The sequence below is a fragment of the Leptosomus discolor genome, chromosome 1 (genome assembly GCF_034619465.1).
Source record: "Leptosomus discolor isolate bLepDis1 chromosome 1, bLepDis1.hap2, whole genome shotgun sequence".
Taxonomy (NCBI): Eukaryota; Metazoa; Chordata; class Aves; order Leptosomiformes; family Leptosomidae; genus Leptosomus; species Leptosomus discolor.
In genome coordinates, this window is record NC_141391.1 from 91,818,916 (window position 1) to 91,845,273 (window position 26,358).

Below are 26,358 nucleotides of genomic sequence, written 5' to 3' on the forward strand. Positions count from 1 at the left end.
TAAAAGGTAGGACTTAGAGGAACACTCATCTGGTCTCTTGGACTCCTCTGTATTCACACGCACTACAGCATCTTGCCAAGTTTGTAAACTGAAAAAGCATAGTGTGCGATGACAAGGCTCTAACCCTTTAAGTGTATTGCATGCTACATACTGAGCTGAATTTTACTTCCAAACAAAATTTTGGCTGCATTCCTTAGTGAGTACAGGTTGTTCTCACATTGGCAGACTATCTCATTCTGCCACTTAAAACAATTTGATGGATTTTTAATTTCATGGGTTTGCTTGTTCCTAGATGGGCACAGTTTATATAAATCAGTTCCAGCCACCAACTCCAACATTGAAAAAGACAGTTCTTATTTTCTTAATTTAGGTCATTATGCTGATATTATATCCTTCTCTACTTTGTCTTTTTGTGTAATTTGCAACTGAGAGGATAATTTAAAATACCCTTTACAGAACAATTTAAGTGTCTGTTCTATAGTTTTCCTCTTTCTAACTCAACAGTTAAAGTGCCAAGTTTGACGTTACATAATTTGGTGAGAAATTTAACACTGGATTTCAGTGAATACAAGATAAAGCACATTGTCAGAAAAAAATACCTACTCATAAGCAATTTGGCACTGTTCTGTGCTATTATACTCATATATTGTGTAAATATTATTGATTTCAATAATGCCTTTTTTATAGATACGGTTCGGTTTGATCCTCCCTGCCTTGAAACAATCAGACTGACCACAAGTGAGTACAGTGAATAGTAATATGGGTACTAAATTTCTAAAAATACTACAGCACCAGCCTTAGATTGTTGTATATACGTAAAAGCAGAATTGAGATTGCTATTTTTAAGGTACTCTTCAAGTTTGTTTCATTGGTAAAATAAATTTTTGGTCTTTATCGGAGCATAAAGGCATAATGCAGCTTAAGAGTGAGGAGTATATGTAGAAACAAGGGGAACTTTAAGCCTAACTGCATTTCTGTCAGCCAACATCTTAACCTGAAAGGATCATCTGATCAGTCTCTTACACAGTGTAAAGTAAAAAAAAAAAATAACTAAGAATGGCCACATCTTTTGCAGGCATAGGAATAGGACAAAGGTGGGTAGGAAAGTGGTGGGTATACAGTATATTAACTTTAGCATATTCTGTCTGCTGGTAGGTACGTTGAAATAAATGAATGATCAAAAATAATCTAATTTAAAAAAAAAGATCAAAAAAGTCAGGATGAATTTTTGGAAATAAAATAAGACTTTGCAACACAAGTGACATGAAAGCAGTATGATGATTAAAATGCAGAATCTTATTTATTATACATTGGGTAGATCAAAGCTTCTCAGTGATAACTAGGCACTGATTGGGGGTTGCCACCTGTTTGGTCTCACTTGCAATGGGAATATTAGGTGAAGATGTATTAAAGGTTGACAGTACGTATAATGCTTATGAACAGCTTACATTAAAAAAAACGCAAATTATTCTTATTTTGCTTAAGAGATTTACTCATTATTTACCATCACATCTGTTACTTTCTCAGTAAATACAAAAAGGAAATTCTGTATAATTCAGGAAAGTTTCTGAAACAAACAAACAAGAAATTACAGGTAAATGCCCTTGCTTGAGGCACATCACATACTTCTTCAAGATAGTGGCAAAAAGACCCGAAGAGTATAAAATTAGAGTATATTTGAGCTGGGGTTTTGAGGACTGCTGAGCCTTGCAGCAGGCTGAGATCAGAGAGTAAAGATTATGGTAAGCAAATTATCCAGGAAAACTAAAAATCTAGAGAACAGGGCAGGAGGCAGTTTTCTAGATTTTTTTGGTTGGTTGTGTCTTTTGTCTGACTTCTCTACAAAGAAGAGGAAAGCTGTGACTTAAGAAAGGTGAGTGGGTGTAAATGTCTAACCATTATTGGGAGGATCTAATAAAGAGAGAATTGAGGAAAGCTGAAAATCTGCAAGATACAACAAGGCAAGGCAGCGATGATCTTTGTTGGTGTCTTTGAAACTTGCTGCAGAACTGACAAAACAGATGAGCGGAACTTCAGTCTGGATATGTCAGAGCAACACTGGAGTCTCAGGACTTTAAATGAATATTTGTAGGAGATATTTGAATATTTGTAGGAGACTTACACATAACAGGAAGAAAAAGGAAGAGTAAGAGTCAGAAAGATCTGTTTAAAGTCAGTGGAAATTTAATTTGGTTTTATAAAATTGGGGAAAAAAGGTAATAAGTACTTTAAGAAACACATGTGCCCAAGGAGAATTGTTCGGGAGGTCTCTGGGTGTTATAAATATATGCCATTGACCAAAACCAATGTCGGGACCAACACAGGAGAAAGTAGACCCATTGGCTGACTTGATCCAAACCGAAGAGGACTATTGTGAGACCACACAATGTGGGCATACCAACACAGGCGAGTTTGATAAAGGATTCACACTGACAGACTCTTTTCTGCTCCTTATTTCTATAATAGTGAACAAATGCCCCAGAGCAAAGTAGCGCTGGGGGTTTTGTGCTCGGCTTTCTCAAGAGAAAACCGTACAGATACAGATTTGCATTTTGCCAGCAGTGAATATTTATTCCACAATACTTTGGGCACGGATGTGAAAAAACTTTGTACGTGAGAGGAAATGCTGAGAGCCAGATTCTGATCCCTTTTACACTGCTAAAAATAAGTAACTTTGCTGAAATCAATGAGTGGATCTCTCAATCCATGCAAACTACTTCTGGCACAGAACTTAAATTTGATTTCCAAACTTCTGACAGTAAGTCTGACAGAAGCCTAAACTGCCCCCACCATAACTTGAAGTCCTCTGTAGGTTCTTCTGCTCATTTCAATATCGTTAGAGTGCAATGAAATATATTTTCCTCCTTCAGACTGGAAACAGAAGAAGAAATAATAGCATATCAAAGCAAGCATTAACTTGTAATGACCATATTAGTAAGGTTTTCATTGCTTTTGTGCCATAGCACAATTAAAATAGTGGAAAAGCAGATGAACGAGGAATTTGGAGGAGAAAACTGGTCAAACATGAAGATATAGAACACTCCCTGCAATTAAACAGTCTGCTAAGTGTTTAAAATTGTTTGGTAATATTACGGCAGTACTAAAAGAATAACCACTTCCATTAACAGGCAGTGATTAAAAGAACAAATAAGGTGAGTGCACCCACGGCCAGAAAGACAATCTCTTGGTGGTTTTCTTTTATGTTTCCAGTGACGGTTTATGTCAAAATAGCTCTGTTCACCAGTCCGAAGTTCAAACCAGCATTTGGAAATGGCGGTGTGAGCTCATCAATAAGAGACGCTTGGGGATTAGTTTTTTAACCTCTAATTTTCAGGTGACACTTAAAGTGTACTAAAGTACAGAGATGAAATATGCTTTTTAACAACTGCGTCCTAGTGGCTAAAACGCTCTTACTGGCAGAAAACTGGAAGAAGTTTCCTTCTAAACACTGAAATAAAATTTCAAGATGCCTTTATTCCAAATTACTTGCACTAAAAGTTTATAGATGGAGAAACAAAAATGTTGTTTAGGTTTAGTAGTTCTACCTCCTGTTTTTTTATTTTTCCTGTAATCATTGACATCTTCAGCTGCAAAATGCATAGTCTGTTGCACTCAGGAAAACAGCTGCAAACCACTTATTTCCACTCTCCAGGGTTTCTATAGGTTGAAGCTGGGAACAATTTTGAAGAAGATTAATATACGAAACAGAAAGTTGAGGATATTTTGTTTGCTTACTCCTGCTTCCAGAGTTCACTCTTTAGAAAAGAAATCTGCAGCTAGTATAGCATATCTGAAATCCATACTCACAGAGGTGCATCTCCTTCTGTTTTTTCTAGACTAAATGCAGAAACATCTTTAACAAAGAACAGCTTCAGTAGCTTTTTCAAGGACACGCATAAGTAGAAAATATACATACATATATTTTGGGAAACACAGTGTTTACTCATTTTGGATAAATACGAAACTGGCAATTTCCTCTCGTTTGCCACAACACTGCTCAAGGGTCTGTCCCTGAAAGAATGGAGTCTGGAGCAGAAAATAGTAATCTGTCACTGATCCTTCCCAGAAATGTCCTCTCTGCCTGTCATAATTACAATAAACAAGGCTACAAACCCCTTGCAATTTAGGTAAATCTTTCTAATGATGTTGTAGTTCGATACTCGTAAAGAGCTAATAATCTGAAAAGATTTCCAAAATTGATTTTAAAAAAAGTAGATTACTTATTTGATGATTATAAGATTCAGCATTGCAAGAAACCAGTGTAGAGTTTACTCAGATTGACAAAGAACCTTGCTTAGACAGAATGCTAGGCATGAAACCTTTTAATTAAATGCAGACTGAATTCTGGATTCAGTGAAATTTGTTCAGTCTTTACGATGCTCCACTTCACCACTCAATTTATCTACGAACATCAAATGACAACATTTGCAGAACACCATTCTGCAAAATATTACAGTCCAGTAAGTGAGAATCTTCACTGTGGTAGGGGATGGAAGACTAAAAGAGAGCAAATTAACTCCTTTAGGATGCTGAATCTCCCAGAAAGCATCTGACAAGGAGCAAAAAAGGAAAAAAGTAGAGTAAATCAGCACAGTGGAAAAATTAACTTGACCTAGCAAAAAGGTGCTTCTGTAAAAGAAAGAAAATAAGTTTTTGACAAATGAACATGTATGTAGATGTTTCAGACCTCAGAGTTACAGCAATCCTGTTCTGTGTTAAAGCCCTCCAAGTGCCAAGCACCAAATGTCAACCCACCGTGGGAAGTTTTTAGTTAACCTGAGAGTGATTTTCCTCAGGTATATATATGTATTCACCATTTTTAAGGGTTTTTGAATTCTGCAGGTCTCCCTTGCTGAAAAATTAATCAATACTACAAAAGCAGGTACTAGCAAGGCAATCACTGTATGCAAATGTGCCCCATTTATTAAAATACAGGAATATCTTTCATGGAATGGATTATACCCCCAGCTTTTACAATGCAGCAGCGTGTTTACTCGTTAAAAATGACCTCTGCAAAAATCAGTAAAATGAAGTATTTTAAGAAGATGAAGAGGAAAGAAGGAACCTTCCTGTGCCAAATTAGGACCCAGAGACGTAACGCTAGAGAACGTTTAGTTACTTCTGATCTGTGCTCGTTACTGAATTAGCCAGGATACATCAAATTAAAACAGCACTCCTTCTACTGACCTCGTCCTGCTCATCGTCTACTTTCCTTAACATATTTCCCCTTGTTTTTCTTTTCTTAACCCCTCTCTGTCTGCACAAAAGATATTTGTTTCTAGAGGACAACTATTGCTTCTCCTGTATTGATTGCATGCTTTTGCTTGAGCAAGACTTATTCGAACAAGATGCCTCGGGGTCCATTTAGGAGATGTGGTGCTAAACTGTTTCTTGAACTGCAAACTATTGCTGAAACATGCTCCCAGACATGCTTCCAGGCAATTATGTCCTCTTTAAACTTTCAGAAAAAAAGTAGCCAGCATCACTTCTTCCAACAAAGGACATCGGAGTACACTCATAATCTTCCTTGGTTTCCCTTCAGGCGAGCACCCGTTTCTTCTCTCCCCAATCTAAACTGTGCAAGATGGTATTTGAATATTGTTTCACTAGAGATGAAGAATGCACTTACATTTAAATTCCTGAGAGGAGGAAAAAAAAAAATATATATATAAATAGCATCATTTAAACACCAAAACCGGCATTGAGCAGATGAGCACTCCACTTAATGGGGGACTGACCATGTTTCATGTTTCACTGTGCGTGCATCTTGTACAGATTCTCAGCAGAATCCGTTACTTAGTACAGATTCTTGAGTAGAAGTGACAGACTTCATATAAAACTGTACTGTTGAGCATCAGGCTGGCAACGAATAAATGCCGCTCAAGAGGTTAAACATACACAGCTGTAGAGATTGTGAAATTCACCCTCTGTCCTGGAAAATAAATACCTAAAAAACCTGGGAAATTCTAGAACAGTGACATCCAAATGAATATAAAAATTTTACCTTAAATATATGTGTTTGAGCCTTTTCTATCTATGAATGACATGTAAAGAAAAATCTTTTTTTGGAAACAAAAGCACAACAAAACATTTGCTGTTGCCCTGAATACTAATGATGGAGGACTGTTGCTATGGTGATGCTAATTTTAACGCTCTTGCCTGTGGACTTCATATGAACTGCCCGTTTTAACTTTTGCAAATGTCATTTACAAAATGAAAACCCATTAATGACTGGCGAGGGCACAATGTTCCACTTTAATTAGAATAATAAGGAATGCTGATGCACAAAGTACAGGTTTGTGAATTGCTACAAAGCCCACACTGTCAAAATTAATTACCACTGATGAGGATTTTGTTCTAATTTTTTTTTCAAAGGAAGGTTTAGAATAATACAACCATAGCTTGACTTGGAGTTGAAAACAGGCACTCCTTTTAATACCAAGGTGGAATAAAGAAGTTTCCAAGGTTGACAGTATAGGAAGAGGCACAGCAGAGCTTAGAACTGTGATTGAGCTGTGCTAACTGAGCACCAATTCCAGTAATGGCGAAATACAACTGTCAATGCTACCATGAAAAATAAAATATTTTTCAGAGAAATGCCTTCTCAGAAAACCAGTTAGAATTTGGAAAATAGAGTTTGTGTTTTTGAACACAGCATGGCCAGCAGGTTGAGGGAGGTTATTCTCCCCCTCTTCTCTGCCCTGGTAAGGCCACACCTGCAGTACTGTGTCCAGTTCTAGGGCCCCCAGTTCAGGAGAGACAAGAAACTACTGGAGAGAATCCAGCAGAGGGCTACAAAGGTGATGAGGGGACTGGAGGATCTCTCTTATGAGGGGAAGAGTGGCTGGAGAGCTGCCAGGCAGAGAGGGATCTGGAAGTGTTGATTGACAGCCAGCTGAACACGACCCAGCAGTATGCTCAGGTGGCCAAGAGGGACAATGGCATCCTGGCCTGTATCAGGAATAGTGTTGTCAGCAGAAGCAGGGAAGTGATTGTGCCCCTGTACTCGGCTTTGGTGAGGCTGCACCTTGAGTACTGTGTCCAGTTTTGGGCCGCTCTCTACAAGAAGGACATTGAGGTGCTGGAGAGGGTACAGAGTCGGGCTACCAGGCTAGTAAAAGATTTGAAGCATGTCGTATGAGGAACAGCTGAGGGATCTGGGGCTGCTTAGCCTGGTGAAGTGAAGGCTGAGGCGAGACCTTATCGCTCTCTACAACTACCTGAAAGAAAGTTGTAGCGAGGCGGGGGTCAGTCTGTTCTCCCTAGTAACAAGCAATAGAACAAAGGGAAATGGCCTTAAGCTGCACCAGGGGAGGTTCAGGCTGGATATGAGGCAAAATTTCTTCACTGAAAGGGTTGTCAGGCATTGGAACAGCCTGCCCAGGGAGGTGGTGGAATCACCATCCCTGGAGGCGTTTAAGAGACGGGTAGATGCTGTACTTAGGGACATGGTTTAGTGGTTTTGATAGAGCTAGGACAAAGGCTGGACTCGATCTTGAAGGTCTCTTCCAACCAAAACCGATCTATGATTCTAAGATTCTATGAAAGGCTGGGAGACCTGGAGGTCTTTAGCCTGGAGAAGGGAAGACTGAGAGGGGACCTTATCAATGCTTATAAATATCTAAAGGGTGGGTGTCAAGAGGATGGGGACAGGCTCTTTTCAGTGGTGGCTGGTGACAGGACAAGGGGCAACAGGCACAAGCTAAAGCACAGGAAGTTCCACCTCAACATGAGGAAAAACTTCTTCACATTAAGGCTGAAGTCCCCTTCCCTGGAGATAGTCAAAACCTGCCTGGATGCAGTCCTGTGTAACCTGCTGTAGGTGATCCTGCTTTGGCAGAGGGTTTGGACTAGATGATCTCCAGAGGTTTCTTCCAGCTTGTACCATTCTGTGATTCTATGAAGAATTTAAAAATACAAGCTGAGGACAAGAAATTGAGTGGGTGCTGGTTTGGATTGATGGGGTATTGCTGTGACTTGTTAATTGCCAAGTTCTGGGGCAAGTAGATGATGTTTAGAAAAAGCAGCATAGACAGAAGTGGTAAGCTCTTTTGTAATGCACCAGGCCCTTGCAAATCAGGAGCATATATTTCTCACGAGAAGGGGAAAAAGTTGCAACTGCCATTTCTAATTTTGGGGAAATGTCTGGGCATATAAAGTAGGTGCTCTGTTGCTAAAGGCGTTTCAGTAGTACTGACTGCAATGAGGAAATCATACTGCAATGAAAAGCATCACAGGCAGCTGCCGAGAGTACATTATTCAGACTAATTGTTATTATTAAATATCTCCATTGTGGTACTGCTTAGAGAACCTAATTTAGAGTTGAGATCCATTGTATTGCATGCCGTATTAACAGAAAGGAAACTTGCTTTCTCTTGTGAGCTAGAGAAGCACTTGATTTGTCTTTATGCTATGGCACTATTTCAGTGCAAGATCACTGTAAATGCAACAGGTGTGAGGACATTTTTATATTAAAAACATTTATCTAAATTCTAATTCATGAGAGGTTATGGTTTAACAACTAGTCAAACTGTCTTACAAGCAGCATTAATACGAAATCCACTCAGTCTATTGGTATGCTTTAGTGCTGGTTTAAAATGGCCTGGCCAGTTTTGCCCTTGACTTGTTTGCTACCATGAAAGCTACTGTACTTGCATTCAGATCTGCTCTCAAGATGGCTGGAATTTCGTTGTATTGTAAAAAAGAGAAATACAGCGAAAAATACAGATTTGTCTGAGAATGGTCGTGTCTGTTGAGTCTGATTTTAAGTGTGAGGTTTTTTGCTACTGATGCATTTACTCAGAACTTGTTTCCCTCTTGCTGCTTGGTATACACGGGAGTGACTGGATGACCACTGAATAGCATTCTCATCAAAGACCTTCTCCTGTGAGCACCCACTACTCATATCAAAGGGGTGTTCAGAGCATGGCTTTATGTTGAAAATGCAAATGTCAACAACTGATTATAATTTTTGCAGAGAAGACTAGTACTGAATGCAGCTGTACCTACTGTGATGGACAGCCATGAGGCAGCCTGTTACTCTTGAGAGACAATGAGCTCAGGACTAATTCGTATTTCTGTAGTACCTTGCCCAATGGTATGTTATTTTGGAAGAAGCGACTGAGAGACCTTCCTCCACTCAGTAGGAAAAACGTTAGCAACTAGTTGGAATTCAGAGAGAACCAGAAGCAAACAACAGTATTTAACAAATATGGAGCTGATGTGTGTTAACAAACTGACACTACAATCTAAGTTAGGTAGCTTCCCCATATTGTGAGGCTACAAAGGATTAGGATTTATCTGAAATATAGAAAGGAATTTGAGACAACCATCTCCCAGAAAATTCTTACTAAATCTCATTACCAAGACAATTAGCTTTTTATGGTTCAATCTCCAGGATTTCCATACAAGAAAGTAGTGTTTCTGGCCATGTCAGCCCCTGCCAGCACTCAAGGACGAAGAAATCAAGGGAGTTTAAGTTAATGGAGCTTGCTGGCATGGGGACTTCTTCGGGATCTAGATCACCTCAATCTTCTTCAAGACAGGTCAGACACCTGGATAAGAAAGGATTATTGTTGATGTTCTCTAAAGAGGTCTGTTAATCCACATGAACAGGTAGCACGTGAAAAGTATATGCCTTTTGTGCAGGCATAGAGTAAAACTGATATAGTGGTAAGTCATCAAGCAATACAGGTGCTCCAAAATGTACTCTGACGTTAGGTGACACAGAGTGCAACAGTGCTACAGACAGTTTCTAAGCTCTTCTCACATATTTCATCATTCATGCAACAAAATGCCCTGGGCTGTTATAATTCACTGTATGAGTATTGGTAATACAGTGAACACAGCATCTTTTAATGAGCAAGTAATGGCTGAGGCTGAATTAGATTACTGCTAATCAGCATGACTGATTACTAAGTAAAAATCTCTCAGAAGATGATAATTTTAAGCAGAAATCAGAAAGAAAAAATACTTATTTGGTGCGGGAAAAGGAGATAAAATATTTTAAGGATAAGCAACATCAAATGCGTAAGTAGGCATAAAGTGCACGTAGGAGACTGAAAGGACAGCTAATGGAGGCAGCAAAACATTGTGTAAAATAGCAGAAATGTCAACAGAGAAACGGTGAGGTTTGAAAGAAAACATCTATTTTGGTCTTTTTGAGCTTGGGACTTAATAACTGTCTAATGGGGAGCGCTATAAAGAAACCAGGACAAAAATCTGTAATTAACAAGTTGCATTTAGAAGCCATCAGCACAACTAAATGAAACGTAACTCTGAAAGGAGTGGTGCTGGGATTGCTATTAGGATATGCCCAGGGATTGAAGACTAAAAGCAGTGCTAAGAAAAAGTAGGATAAAGAGGGTGATGGGCTAGAGGCAGAGTGTCACCAGCAGGAGGACTGGCTCTGCAAAGGGCTCATTAGAAGGCAAGGGGAAGATGCAGAAAAAGCGAGTGGTAAATTATTACAAGGCAAAGCCTGACAACAAGCCAAGAGCAGGCAAGAAAGGACAGCGGGAAGATGGTTTGTTGAAAGTGGTGGAATGACCTAGAAGAATGTGAACACTGAAAAGAACTGGATGTCAGGAAATTGTTAGTGACCTTATTAAGGGCTGTTTTAGTGAGAAAAGGGTACATAAGCTAGAAAAGCCTGGGCAGAAAAAAACCTCATGGACTGGAAACAGACACAAATTCCAGGAAAAAGGAGGGCAATATTCTGGAGATTGAACAGAGTCAGAGGAGAGATTTGTTTTGTTTTATCAAGGACAGTCCTGAAGAAAAAGAATCCCATGTAAGGAAAGAAGTAGCAGATAAGCTTCAAAGAAAATACATCACTAGAAATCTAAAGTCTTAAACAGGTCACTCTGATATGCTCCTGAAGAAGGAACTGAAGAAACTAAGCAAATAGACTTATTTTCTAACATCCAGCTATTTGATTTTCTAAGCGTCATTCTTCCAATTTCTTGTTTTGAAATACATTATCTGGAACTGATCAAGAAACTTGCTATGACCTCAAAGGAAACTTTCAAATGAGTCTTTTCTCCTTTAAACAGACAATGCCTTTAAACTCTATTTCCCTTACTGTGACAAGCCCTTGCTTTGAGTTGTTACTGCTGCACATTAGTACAGCTTCAGTTTGATGAATATGCTTTCCTTTGTTGTGGACAGACCATATGGCCTGTCATTGATTAAATATTCCCTCTCTTTTTCTGGCTAATTTCTAAATAACATTCACCAAAAAACCCCAAAACCCAAACACATTGAAATTTAAGATCATTCAGGTGGCTAGGTATGTGTAAGTTTAGTTTAGGAATACTTCAAGATAAAGATACCATCTAGAAACAACAAAATTCAGAGCTGTCTAACGTGCCTTTCAGTCATTTCTGAAAGTACTGAATATGGCTGTCACTCAGAGCCAGCTTTTCGTTTGTGCTTCACATCAAAGGCAATTATGAAAATCACGGGGTTTCTTTTCACAAAACGTACAGTAATTTTCAAATTATAAATGCAAGCTCTCTATACCTACTGCAACTATCATTGTAAGGTTTAGATTTAAAAAAAATATCCCAAATCCTATAGGTTTGGGTTGGTGAATATCTCTGAATGATGGTTCAGCTATGGCATTCAGTTTTATGTTTTAAACTGCTTAATTTCAGAATGATTTTTTTAATGAACTTGAACTAGCATTATCTTATAAAAGACACACTGAATATCAACATTGAATATCAAATGCTTGCTTTCACGACACAGTGACTACATTTTTACAATCAAGATTCAGCAAAACACATCAATAAAAATAATTAAACATCACTGCTATAGCTAAAAGCTGATAAATATACAGAAAAATATTTCACATTAGAACTTCTCACATACTAATGAAATCTGCTCAGTAAAACTGGCAACTACAGTATGACTGGAGCTGGTGATAAAATAGAAGTAGAGGATTGCTTTTAAACACAAAACTAAATGAATTTTGAATTAATGACATGCAAAACTGTAATCAAGATGTAAGAAAACCTACCATAAATGTAGGCTTGTTTACTTCAGAACTTTCCAAAATTTGGGTGTTTGATCACAGCTTATAAAAGTCAATACATGATTTATAGATTCCAGGGATTCTCAGCAAACATACCTAAAAACCCCTCACTGACAGGAATTTTGCTTTATACCCTTTTCAAATAATTCCTTAACTGTTTGGGTAGAGATAGTTCCAGAAGTAACAGAATATATGTATGTGCATGTAATATATTATTTTAACCTTAAGATTCCTATCAAACTTGCCTTTTTAAACATTCAAGTGAAGTTTTAGATGAGGGAAGATTCACCTATGAGTTTACTTCATATTGCTATTATCTCTATAGTTATATCTGAAACGAAATTATACAGAGATTTCCTTAGGTATATTTACAGTCTTCTCTATGGCTGAAATCTGTTTACTACTGCTGCTGCTGTTGTTGCTAGTACCCAGTAGTATTTGCAATTGCTTTATCTTTTTCTATGTTTTCTAAAAGATGTGTTGGTGAGGTCAGACAACAGTGTTGCCATCAATGAAGTCCTAAAGGCAATTCAGCAGAATTAAATTGAAGATGAAATAGCAGATAAAAATCACTGATCTGGGAGGACATATGCAGCTTCTGATTTTCTAATGAAGGTCCAGCTTTTCTGTGTTTCAGTATGCAGCAGAATTGGTTAGCTTTTTGTCACGTTTTTTACAATGTTAAAATGGGTATCAGCTTGCTTATAGAACCTCCTAGATGGCAGATTGGAAAATACTGCTTGGAAACAGAACTTATTTTAGCATTTCAGTATTTTTATTCAATTGAAATTTAATACCTTTTAATTTGTCATCTTTTCATTTTTCTTTCTCTTATTTGTTTATTTCAGTTTTGTGTCACAAGGGCTAAAATACTGGAACAAAATCAATATATTTGTATGATTATATACTCTTTAACTCCCATCTCCTTGAGATGTTTATGGGTTGTTTCCTGCTGCAAAGGTGTCTCCTAATTATGAACAAAGTGTTACACCCATGTCTCAACTAGAAATGCTTTGGGCAGTGATTAAAATCTTAACATGGTGTTTCATGTTGGTGATACAGTTGAGATGTGTTTGTATGAAGTCATCTGTTCCCAAGCCAAACACAGTCGTTTTCTAGCTAGGCCTTTAAATGTTAACTCCATACCTGTAACATCTCTAGCGATTTTTCTTAGTATTCTTCATGCAGGATGCCATAACCCTTAAGCATTACGTTTTACAATTTTTTCTCCAATAATACAGATTTAAGTGAAAAAATGGAGTTAACTTTGTTAAAAAGGAAGCACAGAAACATGTATCTTTTCCCCTCTACTCCTATATTAGCTCTGCGGTAATGAACAGAAAAAGCAACTTGAAAAGGAAAAACAGGAGACAGGTGCATACCGAAATTCAAAAGGCAATCTGGGAGAGTTAAAGGCAATTTACTAGCTAGTTATCTAAAGCCCTTTCTTCTACTTAAATGTTAAAATAAAAAAGTTTTCTGGAAGATGTCTAGATAAATATAAAATACCTGAATGAGACAGAATTATCATGGGTTTAAATAGTTAGATTTTTTACAACCTTTATCTATTGCATGAAAATTCAAATGTGAATGTTAATCCCTCCACATTAATTTACCATACAACTTCATTAAGTATGTAATTTCACATCATAAAGTGTAAAGTATAGAAGTGAAGAATAAAACTCATACCAACAACTTTGTACATATTTACAGAAACCTTAATTCTTAGTAATTTATTGCTCTATTAAGTGAGTTTGTGCCCTCCTCAGACCCTCAACCTAACACTTACAGATAGCATTTACACAAACACATTTTTGCCCTGCTGAAAAAGATGACCTAGACACACTGAGCAGGTGTTAGGTAGCAAAGTTTGACCTCTACTCACTACTCTACTCAGTAGGCTGTAGACACCATTTGGTGTCTGTGCTTGGCTGGTTATGTAAAGAATGCTACTTGATGATGACTGTTGTGTTTTACCATAATCTCATTTTCTGAGCTCAGTTGCTATGGAAAAAACATGAACGCTTGTCTCATCAAAACTACTTGTAAGAAAAGCAATTCATTCAGAGATGTTGTGATGCATTTTTTTTTAATGGTTTGTTTTTCTTAAATTATCTAGCCATTGATTTCCTAATACAAAAATGTATCTGATGGATACTTGAAATTCAAAGCAAATATGTAGCATGCAAAAGGCTGCCAAGCCTATACATCGTATCTGATTTTGTAATTTATCTCATAAAGTTCAACTTTTAAATCAGAAAATGAGAAGTAAACAAAATGAATATAGACAAAATGACCATTCCTAACCTATCGGTTAGAGTCTTAACTCTAAATACAATCTTACTGACGTTTATACAGTTTTCAGTTAATTAATTTTATGTTTCACTTAGAATCTGTGACTCCTAAGCATAATATGTACACAAATTAGTTCTCAGGGTTGCAGGATATCACAGAACTGATGTGCAACACAGAACTGGTTACAGCTAATATCTGACAAGAGAAAAAAAAAATCTTTGAAAGGGAGAAAAATGGGTCAAATAATCCATGGTCATGATTCAGTAAGTAAAGACTGAACAAATTGCTCAGGACAAGAAATGTGCTGAGACAGGTGGAGGATATTCTGAAAAATAGGAACGTATTGCACTCTGTAGGAGAACTGGCATCTTAGAAGGTCAGAGAAAGAACAAATGCAAGAGAAATTCAGCAGCTTCAATGAGCTCATTTTGGAAAAAAAATGTCAATCTGGGAAAAAAATCTGAGCGCATTCTGACAGACTGGCCACTTAGAGAAACAGAAACAGCCCAGCTGATATGTCCAGTTCTTGCATTCTCAGTCTTCCCTTGATTGTTGCATTGCCCTAGATGCCAATATGGGAGCATTACACAGTCTATCGAAGTCCGTGCATCCATAACAAATACAGCTGCTGATGCAAATCGTACGGGTCCATATCCACTACTTTTTCCAGTGGTATTGAAACATATCTTACTACACACAAATGTTAATTATAGTCCTGCCTTATATTAGACTAATAATATCATAGAATGGTTTGGGTTGGAAAGGACCTCAAAGACCACCTAGTTCCAACCCACCTGCCGTGGGCAGGGACACCTTCCACTAGACCAGGTTGCTCAAAGCCTCATCCAACCTGGCCTTGAACACTGCCAGGGAGGGGGCAGCTGCAGCTACTCTGGACAACCTCTTCCAGTGTCTCACCACCCTCATGGTGAAGAACTTCTTTCTTACATCTAATGTAAATCTACCCTCTTTCAGTTTAAAGCCATTACCCCTCGTCCTATCACTACATGCCTTTGTAAAAAGTCCCTCTCCAGATTTCTTGCAGGCCCCCTTCAGTTAATGGAAGATCATAACGAAGGCAAAAAAAGGCACAGTGGGTGAAGAGAGATCAATTTAATGCTGACTCTCTTATATGGATGAAATTCTTCTTATGTGGAATGGTGAAATAGTTTGTCTGCTTATTTGTGGAGCTAGCTGCACCAGAAGAGACACTGAAAGAAGGGCAAAGCAGATAACGGACATGGCAAGCACTGCTTTGGAGAAGCTGTCAGTCTTTGGAGGAAACAAAGGAATTATGAGACTTCTTGGTATAACAAGAAATATGTAAAAAATCTGAGATATTGTTCCCCATTTCCTTGAAGATTTCATTGGACTGCTGTCAGAAGCTGTCTTCTCTTTGTCTGTCATCTAAATTAAGTATGTAATTGATCTTTAAAAAAAGAAAAGTCTGACAGGCAAATCTTTCTATTTTTTCCCTTAATGTGTCTAATCTTTTCAAGTTCAAAGCATTCCAGTGGAATTCAAACATAATTCCTATTTTTGAATCCTGCTCATTAAGCACACAATGTCTAAAACATGGGCTTGAAGTATATGACAATAAATTTTAGCTATCAGGAGCAGCTGTAAAATCTACTTTTTTAATAGAAGATCTGGCATATATTCTATAAAATAAGACCATATTGTATAGATGTCATTGAACTTTGTAAAAATTATATTGGCTATGTTAATTTATTATTCATTTGCATCAGTTATTAAATGTAGCCTGACTACATTTAACAACTGAATTAAAATTGAGGGAATAGAAATGAAGTAAAATTCAAGCAAAAATTACATTCAGCTTACAATAAATTTAACAATTTCACTACAAGAAAAGTAAAATATTTAAGGTTATGTAATTATATTCTACTACTCTATAAAGATATGAACTCCTTGTACAGTATCAAAAGTTTACTTTTCACATTACTGTCTATAAAAATAGTCCATTTATTACCCTCCTAGCCCCAGAGCTGGAAAAAAAATGAGTACCTGGATTTAATGGATTTAAATGTTGATATGTTCCTTTTAATTAGAAAAACAGGAAAGCCAGTTTCCATCTAAAATTCTTTTACCCAGCTCATTACCTGCATAACACATTTTGAGATTTAACCTGCACGAAAATTATCACTGTATTATTTAACCTGTCTGTAGTGCTTAACACTATACACTCTTCGTGAAAATTTGCACTGAATGAATTTGACAACAAAGTTAAAGAAATTTACTATCCACTTAAATATGACCACAGTCATATCAAGAGGACCAAGTTCTGTAAGTGCTGTGTAAGTGCCTGAGGAAGCTGCTCGTTGCCTTCCACAGCAGGCACTATGTGACACGTTGTTATAGTGGGAAAGCACATGGTTTCTGTCAGTTACTGCCCTTCATGAGAGGCTCCAGCCCTGCCCCCAGCCCCTGCACCAGCTAGGATATGATAAAAATGCTGCTGAGTACTTATAATTCATTTCAAAACAAATTAAATCCCCTTCAGTTACTTTGCATGTGAGGGCAGTAACTCCCTGCTGACAGATGGTAATGAAGAGCAGACCCACGGTATTTTCCCCAAGTGCTCTTGCTCAGTCAGCGGGAACACATCTGTTTATAACCTCTGCTTTCATTTTGAAGGTAGTTAAAGGCTCAAGATTTCTCATTTATTTACACTCTGAGTTTAAATTTTCATGACAAGTTTTGGAACCAAGGCTTCATGGCCCTACAAATGATAAAGAAAAACTCTGCACTTGGACAAACCTCTGAGAAATATTTCATTGAGGCTTTTATCCTAGGTGGAAAAGTATTATACTTTTTCTTTCCTTCACAATAGTTCCAATTTTTGTATGGAGAGTTCAGAAATGAAAGACAGGAAAAGATCAGAATAGCTGTGCGTTTAAGAAGGCAAAATAATACCTTTTTGGTACTTGATAGATAGGTTAAGTGTCAGCCATACACATGGTTTTTATAGCTTGCTCACAGCTTCACTCACTACATATACATAATCATACATTATCTATTTATGGTTCTCCATGTCTCTCTCTTCTCTGACAGATATTTCCTACTTGCTTTTGTGTCTCATACTTATCTACGTTCTGCAGAAGAAACAATTAACCCAAGTGATTTTACCAGAACAGCAACTCTTTGCTTTATTTTATCTTAGTAGAATTTAATTCAGATAGATTCATTTATCCTGTCTCTAAGTTGAACAAAAGTAAAAGAATCATGGCTTTAATCTGTTTGCTTTTACAATGAAAACTCAGGGCTCTTAGCTTTTTTCTGTGTTGAAATTCCGCATGGTTAAACAACAATTAAAAGGGAGATTAAAAATTAAGGCAACAAAGAAGTATGTTTCTATAAACTGGCCTGCTAGATCTCCAGTGTCAAGTATAGAAAGACTGCAAAATCTAAAACTAACAAAAATTTATGTCACAAGCTAATACTTTTAATGCAAGTCAAATACTCTCATAGGAAACTACAATGTGGAACAGAGTAAGCAAGTGGAGATGCGTAGTCCTTGGAGTTAGCTCACTGCATAGCTAATTCATATAGATAGGCTCATATGGATCTTCTCAAGGAGTCAAAGCTATGCTCCTGAGAATCCAGCTTCGTCCTCAGCAGGACAAAGTTCAGTGAACTGCTATAATCTGTATAAGAAAATAAGCTTGGCTGGGAAATAACTTGGAAGACGTCCTTTGTGGGAAGTACCGAGATGAAAGACTACTGTATTTTTGCAGAAGCATTTTAAATCCTTCAAAAGATTGGGCACAGTAAGAGGGTAAGAAGACAGACAGTATTAACTGGCAAGTCAGTTATAAAGAGGAAGAATAATGTCAAAGATTAGGACAAATGTGAAAGTCACACCTACTAAATTTCAACACATCGTGATGGCAGGACTACCGGATTCTTTTTTTTTTAGAAAGTATGTTGCAGACTTCAATCCAACTCCTCCTCCTTACTCCAAGGCAACAGAGATCTCCCAGCACTGTGTAATGGACATGTTTGCTGAGCACAGGATAAGCCATACACAAGAGAGATGCAAACGTGATTCAGAGTATAGCTGCTTAATGTTCCCTCATGTCCTGGGAGGATAGACACTGAAGAGGAATTGGGTTGGGCAGCACGACCAAATGCTTCTTCTGGTGTTGCAAAATCCGAAGGAGACATTTGATTTTGCTATCTATCACTGCTTTGGTGCAGCTCCTCTATCTGATTGGAAGATAGGAATGTGCGTGTGTATGCATGCACACGAGATGCCTTTCATCACAGGGTGAGCTCTGCTAAGATGAGATCTAACCTGAACAACGATATTAAAATCTGCAGCCTCCCTAACTTCATTATCTGTCTTTTTTAGAACTTGAGAATTTTTTTTATCTTTTGGTAAGTATTCAGTAGTCTTTGTACTGTGCATTTTTTCCATTTGCTTTTCAGATTTCTGAGGTACAGTAATTGCCTGTTTTGTCTCATAAAAACTTAAATTTAGAAATTTTAATGAATACCTAGAACAGTTTTAAAGAGTACAGACATGCCTGTGCCTGCTTCTGCCTTCCCATTTTCTGGGTTGCACTCCAGTAAGAGTAGGATGATCAAGGTCTTCAAGGAACAGGACTGATCAAGCTGAAAACTACTTTTTTTATATTCTTCTATTTTTTTAAATGCAATAAAACCTTTAAATCTTGTACTAGACACAAGAAAAAAATCAAGGGAGAAAAAAAGATCACAAATAAAAGGGTTGGATAAAATCTGTTTTCGAGCTATTTTACATGTGGTAATTCAGAGGCAAATCAGAGGGTTTTTTAAGTCAGTAGCACCTTGTGCTCTGGGCAAGTGCTCAGTACCCAGGCAGCAATGTTCACTTGCTGCTTGGGAAGCCAAGATACTCCTGCTGTCCTGGAATATAAAAATTTGATTTCTCAGTTTTCTGGGGAAGAGAGATGTGGGGCTGAACTGTTGTCCTAGTTTGTCATCTTTATAAGCACATGAAAGGGTGGAAGGAAATCCACCAGAATGCAGCAGCTGGTGCAAGGCCATTAGACTGCAATTGTCACGAGGCTGACAGTAGGCCGAGAAACTACAAAATGGCAGAGACTGGGAGTAACTGAAACAGGTTGTTAATAACTGTATTTTCCACGGAAATGATGCCTACACCAATAAAATTTGAAAGAAAAAAAAAATACTGGTGTGAATAATCTCAAGAAGGAATTACTGAAGTGATAGCTAGTTGCTACAGATTAATCAACTGTATAAAAACTTAATTTTAACCAGGAAAATTATAAGGTTTGAAGATACCTAGCAGTAAGAAACATTGCTGCTGAAAATTTAGCACTAGTACTACCTGATTTACGGATTTATCAAATGCTATGTCACTGCAAATGTGAAAATGATGAGATAAAACAGTTAAGCATCAAGGGAAAAAACAGATAAAATGAAAATCAATAAAACATGTAGCAAATCTGGTTAACAAAGGTGACTAGCACCAATATTCTACATTGATGACAGAAAGAAAATTATGTAAACATGAAGAGAACACTATCTGTAGCTGCTTGGTCTTCATGGAAGCTCCTCTAGAGAATTAACAAGTGATAGAAAATAACAGGTCAAAGATTAAAGAAAGAATATGCTAAGTTTGAAAGCCAAAATGGTACAGAAAACAATTTAGTTGTGGGTAAATATGAAAAATGAGTGATGAGAAAAATGAAAAATGAGTGATGAGAATAAATGAAAAGAAAAATGGCTGAGGACAGCTGCAGACAGGAATAGATGTAACAGCTCACTAAGACTCATTAAAACTTAACTGGTTTGTTTTAAACCTCAAGGACAGCAAGTTTTTCTATAAAAGATGTGGCTGATTTTAACCTTTAATTAAACTAGTAGTGCTACAAATTTTCATGGCTATTAAGATATTTTCTAAAGTGAGCAAAATAAAACAAATATACTCCTTTGAATTTCTAAACGGCCTAGAACAGAAGACTAAAAACTAGTACAGAATAAGCAAGAGCACCACTGACAATTTTAGCACAAATAGTCAAGAGTTACCCATGGCTGCTGGACGCGAGTAGCACAGAAAAAGGTGAGAAGCACACCAGGAAATGCATCATGTGCCTACACTAAGAATTGCCAAGGCATCTCTCCCCATAATGGCAGGCTATGCCACAGGAAAGAAAAAAGGAGGATCTTTTCCCGCATAGTAGTACCGTAAACTGACCCTTACACGCCAGAGCATCGACTTGCTTTCCAGTATTCGTCTCCTGTAGGCAGCCCCTCCTCCTTGACAGAGCTTTCTAGCTTCCCTGTGACTGTTTCTTATTCATAGCCAAATACAAACATTGGAAAAATCACACATTTAACACAACAATAAACCAACTTAGCTAGGAGTAACAGTACCTCTGAATTGCACTACAGACTTAGTGTTCTTCACAGGTAACTCAAATACTTGTTCTGAAGCTGCTGTAGAAGTTCACCTTGTGAAAGTTGCAACTGAAGTGCTGCTGCACAAGCCATCTGCAACCAGATAGCTTCAGTGACACTACTTGAGTTCGCAAAGTGTTTTGGGAATATAAGGAGGACCAATGTAAATATGTGTATTAAATAACACCCATGTTTCAATTACTTTCACTACAGTCTTTATTGCAGGTATAGCATCTGTTTCCTTCAGAAGTTACGTATAAATAGTGCAAGGCACATACTACAGACAATAAAGAACTAAAAAGAGAAGGAAAAATATATTAAAACTTCTTTGTTATTTGCTGTGTAGTGGCTCTGTTTGGGGGACTAGAAGCAGGCATTTCCAAATTGGTGATTTAAAAAAAAAAATTCTTCTAATTTCTTATGCATGCACCTCTCTTAAGCAAATTAGCTTAATTTGGGAACTAAACTCTAGAAAAAAATAGTCCATAGGGACTAATTTGTCCCTTGTCATTCCTTAGCTACAGACACTACCAAGTATTGTCCCTAAAGATATTCACAGTATAAAGTATGTGCACTGCTAGGTTAAAAAAAACCAACAACAGTGTATCACATTCACAACTGCAATTCAGAATGTTTTTTTTCTGGTTTTGCAAAACCTGCCACACATACTTGTCAGTGGGCAATGGTAAAAATTAAACAGTAATCCAGATACCCCAAAGCTTTACTTAGTTTGCAGGTTATTTACAGTAGCATAAAACCAAACAACTTACAAATCAATGCATCCCGCTATGGTTTTAGATAACTAGCACACTTCTGTGACGTTTATCGCACACTTCACTCCTTTTTGTTCTCCCACCATAGGAGCAGTTCATGATAATCTAAGAAAATTACTAACTATCATCTTAAATGACAGATGTAAATAGCTGGAATGAATTAGTATTTATACTCACTTGATATAATACGGCACTTTGTTTGGCGAGATTGCCCTCTCCCAGGGGCCTTGGACAGAAGCTGTTAACAACAAACAAACGAACAAATAAATAACTGCACATGTACGTTCATACATACAAGCATACCAAGAAGAGAAACTCAGAGGTCAAGTTCAAAGCAAACAGGAAAGACAACGTTAATCTCTAGAATTACAATTTTACACTTGGCCATGCTGATACAGGTCTGTTTGCTCAGTTGCCCGTGAAGGCAGGAAGGATTAACCTGCTGTTCTGAAATTTCTCTCCTAATCTGAGAGAAATTGAACTCATTCAGCTGCAAAGATAAATGCAAAAGAAATCTCCTTGACTACTAAGCTTACAGAACGGATACGGAGCAGAGCAAGCAACCTGTCTTTCTAGTGTGTTCTTTTATAGGGTTCCTCCTGCTAATGTGTTTGACTGGGTTTTCTTCAATTTCTTTCCTTGTATGGTCAGCACTTTCCATCCTTCTAGGAACAGAATTACTTGCTTGTTTACATTTTTATGTTGAGTGAAGTTACACTGAGAGACTGTCTAAGTATTTTGTTTATTCTCTCGCTGACTTGTTCTAAATGGAGAACAGTTTTATTTTTATTTCTTCCCATTACTAATTCTGTCTTACTGACTTCCAATAACAGTAAATAATGACAGTGTGTGTGATCACAAGAAAAAGAAAGGAAATGACATTACTCACTCTTGGCTGTCACAGTGCTAAATGTAAACATCAACTTATGATACAATAAAAATATTTTGTAACAAAGTTTTTCATAAAACTCATTACTGGCAAAAACAACTGTCAATGATTTTTTTTTATTAGAGGTTTTATTAGAGGCAGAGATAACTTATAGTTTAGGCCGTAATCAGAAAGATTTTTATTTTTCTTTAATTAAGAGTTTGTTATCTGTCAAAACCAGCAGGACCAAGAATTTTATTTTTTTTTTTTTTGTATCGTGATTAAAAAAGAAAATATGAACAGTGATCTAGTTGGGGAAAAAAAAGAGCCTGTTTGCTTCACCCAGCGTAACCTTCTTTTTTAGTGACCCCTGCTGTTCACTGAGGAAAAGAATTGTTACCAGGACAACTAGTAAGTAGCTGCCTGATCATTTGGCTCCGATCATTTTCTTTCCCTCTCTTATTCAAAATGGTTACTTTAAAAACGCCACTCCCAAGCTGCCAGTACTTTAACAAAGTCAACAAATCACAATCCATACTAATAAAAATGACCAATATACACATTTAATATATTTTGTACCAGAATCGTTAACCAGATTCACAGAAGTCAGTCTGCAGAATGAAATACACTGCCCCTCGCTTGCCCACGTACCAGGGTGCGGACAACAAGAGTTGGAGGAAAGAGATGAAATGTGGTTATAAAAGTGTCCGTACAGGGAAGTCTTGCTATTTTGGTAGAGTCGCATGCACATGAATTGTGAAGGAAGGAGGCTAGGGACCCCATAGAGGGGAGGCAAATAAGAGAGCAGCAGTGGAACAAACTGGTGCCATTCTAGATGGTCTGAAAAGGAGAAGGAAAAGCAACTGGGAAGAGGGTACAGGCTGGGGAGTGGGACAATGGGTTTCCCATACAGTTCAGACAATGTGGAGAAGTTAGGGAAAGGAAGGAATGTGTTTGGAAGAAATATGAATGTGATAATCCTGTTTTAGATCGCTGGTGGCCAAGGAGTTGTGAAAAGCCTACCACAGCATCTCTGTAGGTCCTGTTGTTGTCTTCAACCCTCAACTAACCATCTGTAGCTAAGCTGAGTCCATTGCTTTGCTATCACTTACACAGTTTTGCATTCTTTAAAAAAGAAAGGTAAAATTAAATTTCAAAGGTAGGAACCATGAAAACAGGTAACTCAACATGTGCAAGAAACACAGAATTCGAATTACAGCATTAGATCTCATGGAAAAATAGCATGCTGCATGGCCCTTGAAGCCTATATCATGACCCACACATATGAGAGCACAGAACCGTGTGCATTTTCGAATACAAATACTCAAATATACACATAATTTATATACTATGAATCCCTTCAGACAGGGATTGCCATTTTGTTCAATGTTCATAGATTGCGTAGCTGAAGAGCTGTGAAGGCTCAGGTTGCCGTTGATTAAGCTGCTTTTTTCGGTAGCACAAGCTGCAGCTGTAAGATGGGCGCAGCTTCTGAGTGTCTGTGTACTGATACAATCTGTTACATAACTTATAGGCATGCAAAAAGAATCAAAAATAGAATATTAGGTAGTGTTTTGATGTTAACTACCTTAAAATAAGGGAACATGTCCTACTTTTAACTCTATTTTTAGGTTTATACAAAACTCTTAACCATGAAACTTCATTATTATTTCTACTGGTGACAACGTAAACGTCTGCAAATGTAATACTGGTGACTGATGCAATATTCTGCATCATCTAGAAGGGAGTAGGAAACTGAAGCCAAGGAGTTAGACACAGGTTACAATTTCATTTTACAATATCAATTACTTGATGATTTCTTTGTATGTTTTTATTCAGTAATACTAACCTCTATGTTACTATGTGGTCCATCAAATAGACCTACTCAGTGACAAGGATAAGGTTTCTTACCCGTGAGAACTGGTATTATCCGAGGACTAATTCGAATAGGATTGTACTCAGTCATAATTTTTGAAAATAAAATACCCTTCAGTATTAATTAAAAATTGGCCTTCTTACGCCTTTCTTTCCCAAACAATCGTTAGTATTCCCAATGGGAATACCACCAAGCTGCAGTTCTTCCACTTCAAGAATTTTTTTTTTTTTTTAATTCAATACCTAAAGGACAGAATAGATTGCTGCATTTTTTTTGAAAGGTGTATTTCTGCTGCTGCTTCTGAATTAATCTGGGAAAAAGCTTTGCAGTCATAACTTATTATCGCAGAATCTTACATACGATAGTGTTCTTGATACATTAGAAGAGGAACAAATACTTTGCTTTCATGAGAACTAAGTGCTTTAGGAATAACAAACAACTCTGTGATGTTCTGCATAATTGGATTTAGTGTTCCTTCAAGAGATTGCTGTGAAGCTGTCTATAATACACTTTTGGTTTCCTGGATGATTCTAGCCTTGCATAAATTTGAGTTGACAAAATACACAGTACTTTTTACAGCTATGCTAAGAGAATAATAATTTCATTTTTGGCAGAAGCCCAGAAGCTGAGAACAGCTTCTTGTCTCTGGTTACCAGTACAGGTTTACTATCCATTACAACGCTAGTGCAGGTAATGGACATATATATTTAATTCCTGGTTAAGACCATTTTAGTAGTCTATCAAAAAGTCTTGCTAGCAAAGACTTTTTTATATGACACTCCAGTATTCCTGTGTGCTACAGCACTAGAGATACAGATATTTTCCTGATTGCTAAGCATAAGTCAGAAATGTTCTATTGTTCTAGCTCACACAGCGTAAGAACCCACTACCATACACCCAGCTACTTGCAATGCTGAAATTAAGTACTACAACAAAATATGGGGCATTTTATGAGTTAATTTAAATTTCGCTATGCTTTATCTGCATTGATATACATTTTAATGGTTACCTAATTTGGGAGTTTTATTTCTTTGTTGGTCTGCTAACATCTGAGACTTGCTTTACCCATTCAACTTCAGTGAACATGACGGTAAGCCTACATCCTTATTTGTTTGCAGAATGTATAATGAAACAGTAGCATGCTGGCTCTCTGAACTTCAGCAGTGTTTTAATCTATGCAGGGATCTGAATGAAATATTAAATAGGATGATAGTATAATTTTATCTGTGTTGATATTACAAAAATAATCTGATAAATATTTCACTTTAACATTACAAACATAATGAAAAATACATATATGTTCACTAATAGTAAACTATTTCTCCTTCAGCTATTCAAAGAGTAAATTTAGTATGCCCACATTTAAAAGTTACTCTCAGCCGTCCTTATTTACATAGTCAGCACACACTTCTAGTCACTATATAGCAGCATGAGTGTACGTTTTCAGTTCTAAGTGCAAAGAAAATATGTTGACTTTTATTTGGCACTAGGGGTTCAAATATCGGGAAACAGTTTTAGGACAGAAATCATGAAGTAGCACTGCCTAGAGCCCACACACTATACATTGTTACATATATCTTCTCAATTATTTTTTCTTGGAAATTTATTGCATTTATTATATATGCATTTCAACACCATGATAGTTAAAGCTGAGCTTATTTTTATCTTCACAATCAAGACGTGCACTACCTGTTCGGTGGCCATAGTGGCTGTAACTCAGCAAGGTACTTAATTATGTTCACATTTTAATAATGCTAACAATTCACTGATTCAGCCTAGGAACTCTACCTGCATGACTTACATTGTTCTACCTATCGTTATCATCATTAGTGTCTTTATGCGAACATAGAGCTAGGAATTGGTTTACTTATTCACATAAAGTTTGTTTTCGTACCAATTATTTTCACTGTAGCAAGGTATGGAGTTGGTGACATCAGATAAAGGCAGGTGGGGAGGACATAATAATGAGACAAATCTTTGTGTCTGGAAAGACTCTGATTCCCCAAGAATCAGAAGTTCACATCTGCGTAAGGTACCTTAACCTTTCAAAGAAGATTCATTGAATACTATTCCAATTATTTTC

At 37.2% G+C, this 26,358-nt stretch overlaps 1 protein-coding gene across 4 annotated transcripts in view; it reads right to left on the bottom strand.

Moving 5' to 3' along the window:
* The window catches only part of DMD (dystrophin), a 1,194,940-nt gene that overhangs the window by 94,783 nt on the left and 1,073,799 nt on the right, over positions 1-26,358 (bottom strand). For all 4 annotated transcript variants that reach the window (XM_086469458.1, XM_086469399.1, XM_086469594.1 and 1 more), the window contains one exon: positions 21,709-21,769. In XM_086469458.1, the coding sequence (XP_086325584.1) occupies positions 21,709-21,769 (61 nt within the window). The remainder of the gene's footprint in view (positions 1-21,708; positions 21,770-26,358) is intronic.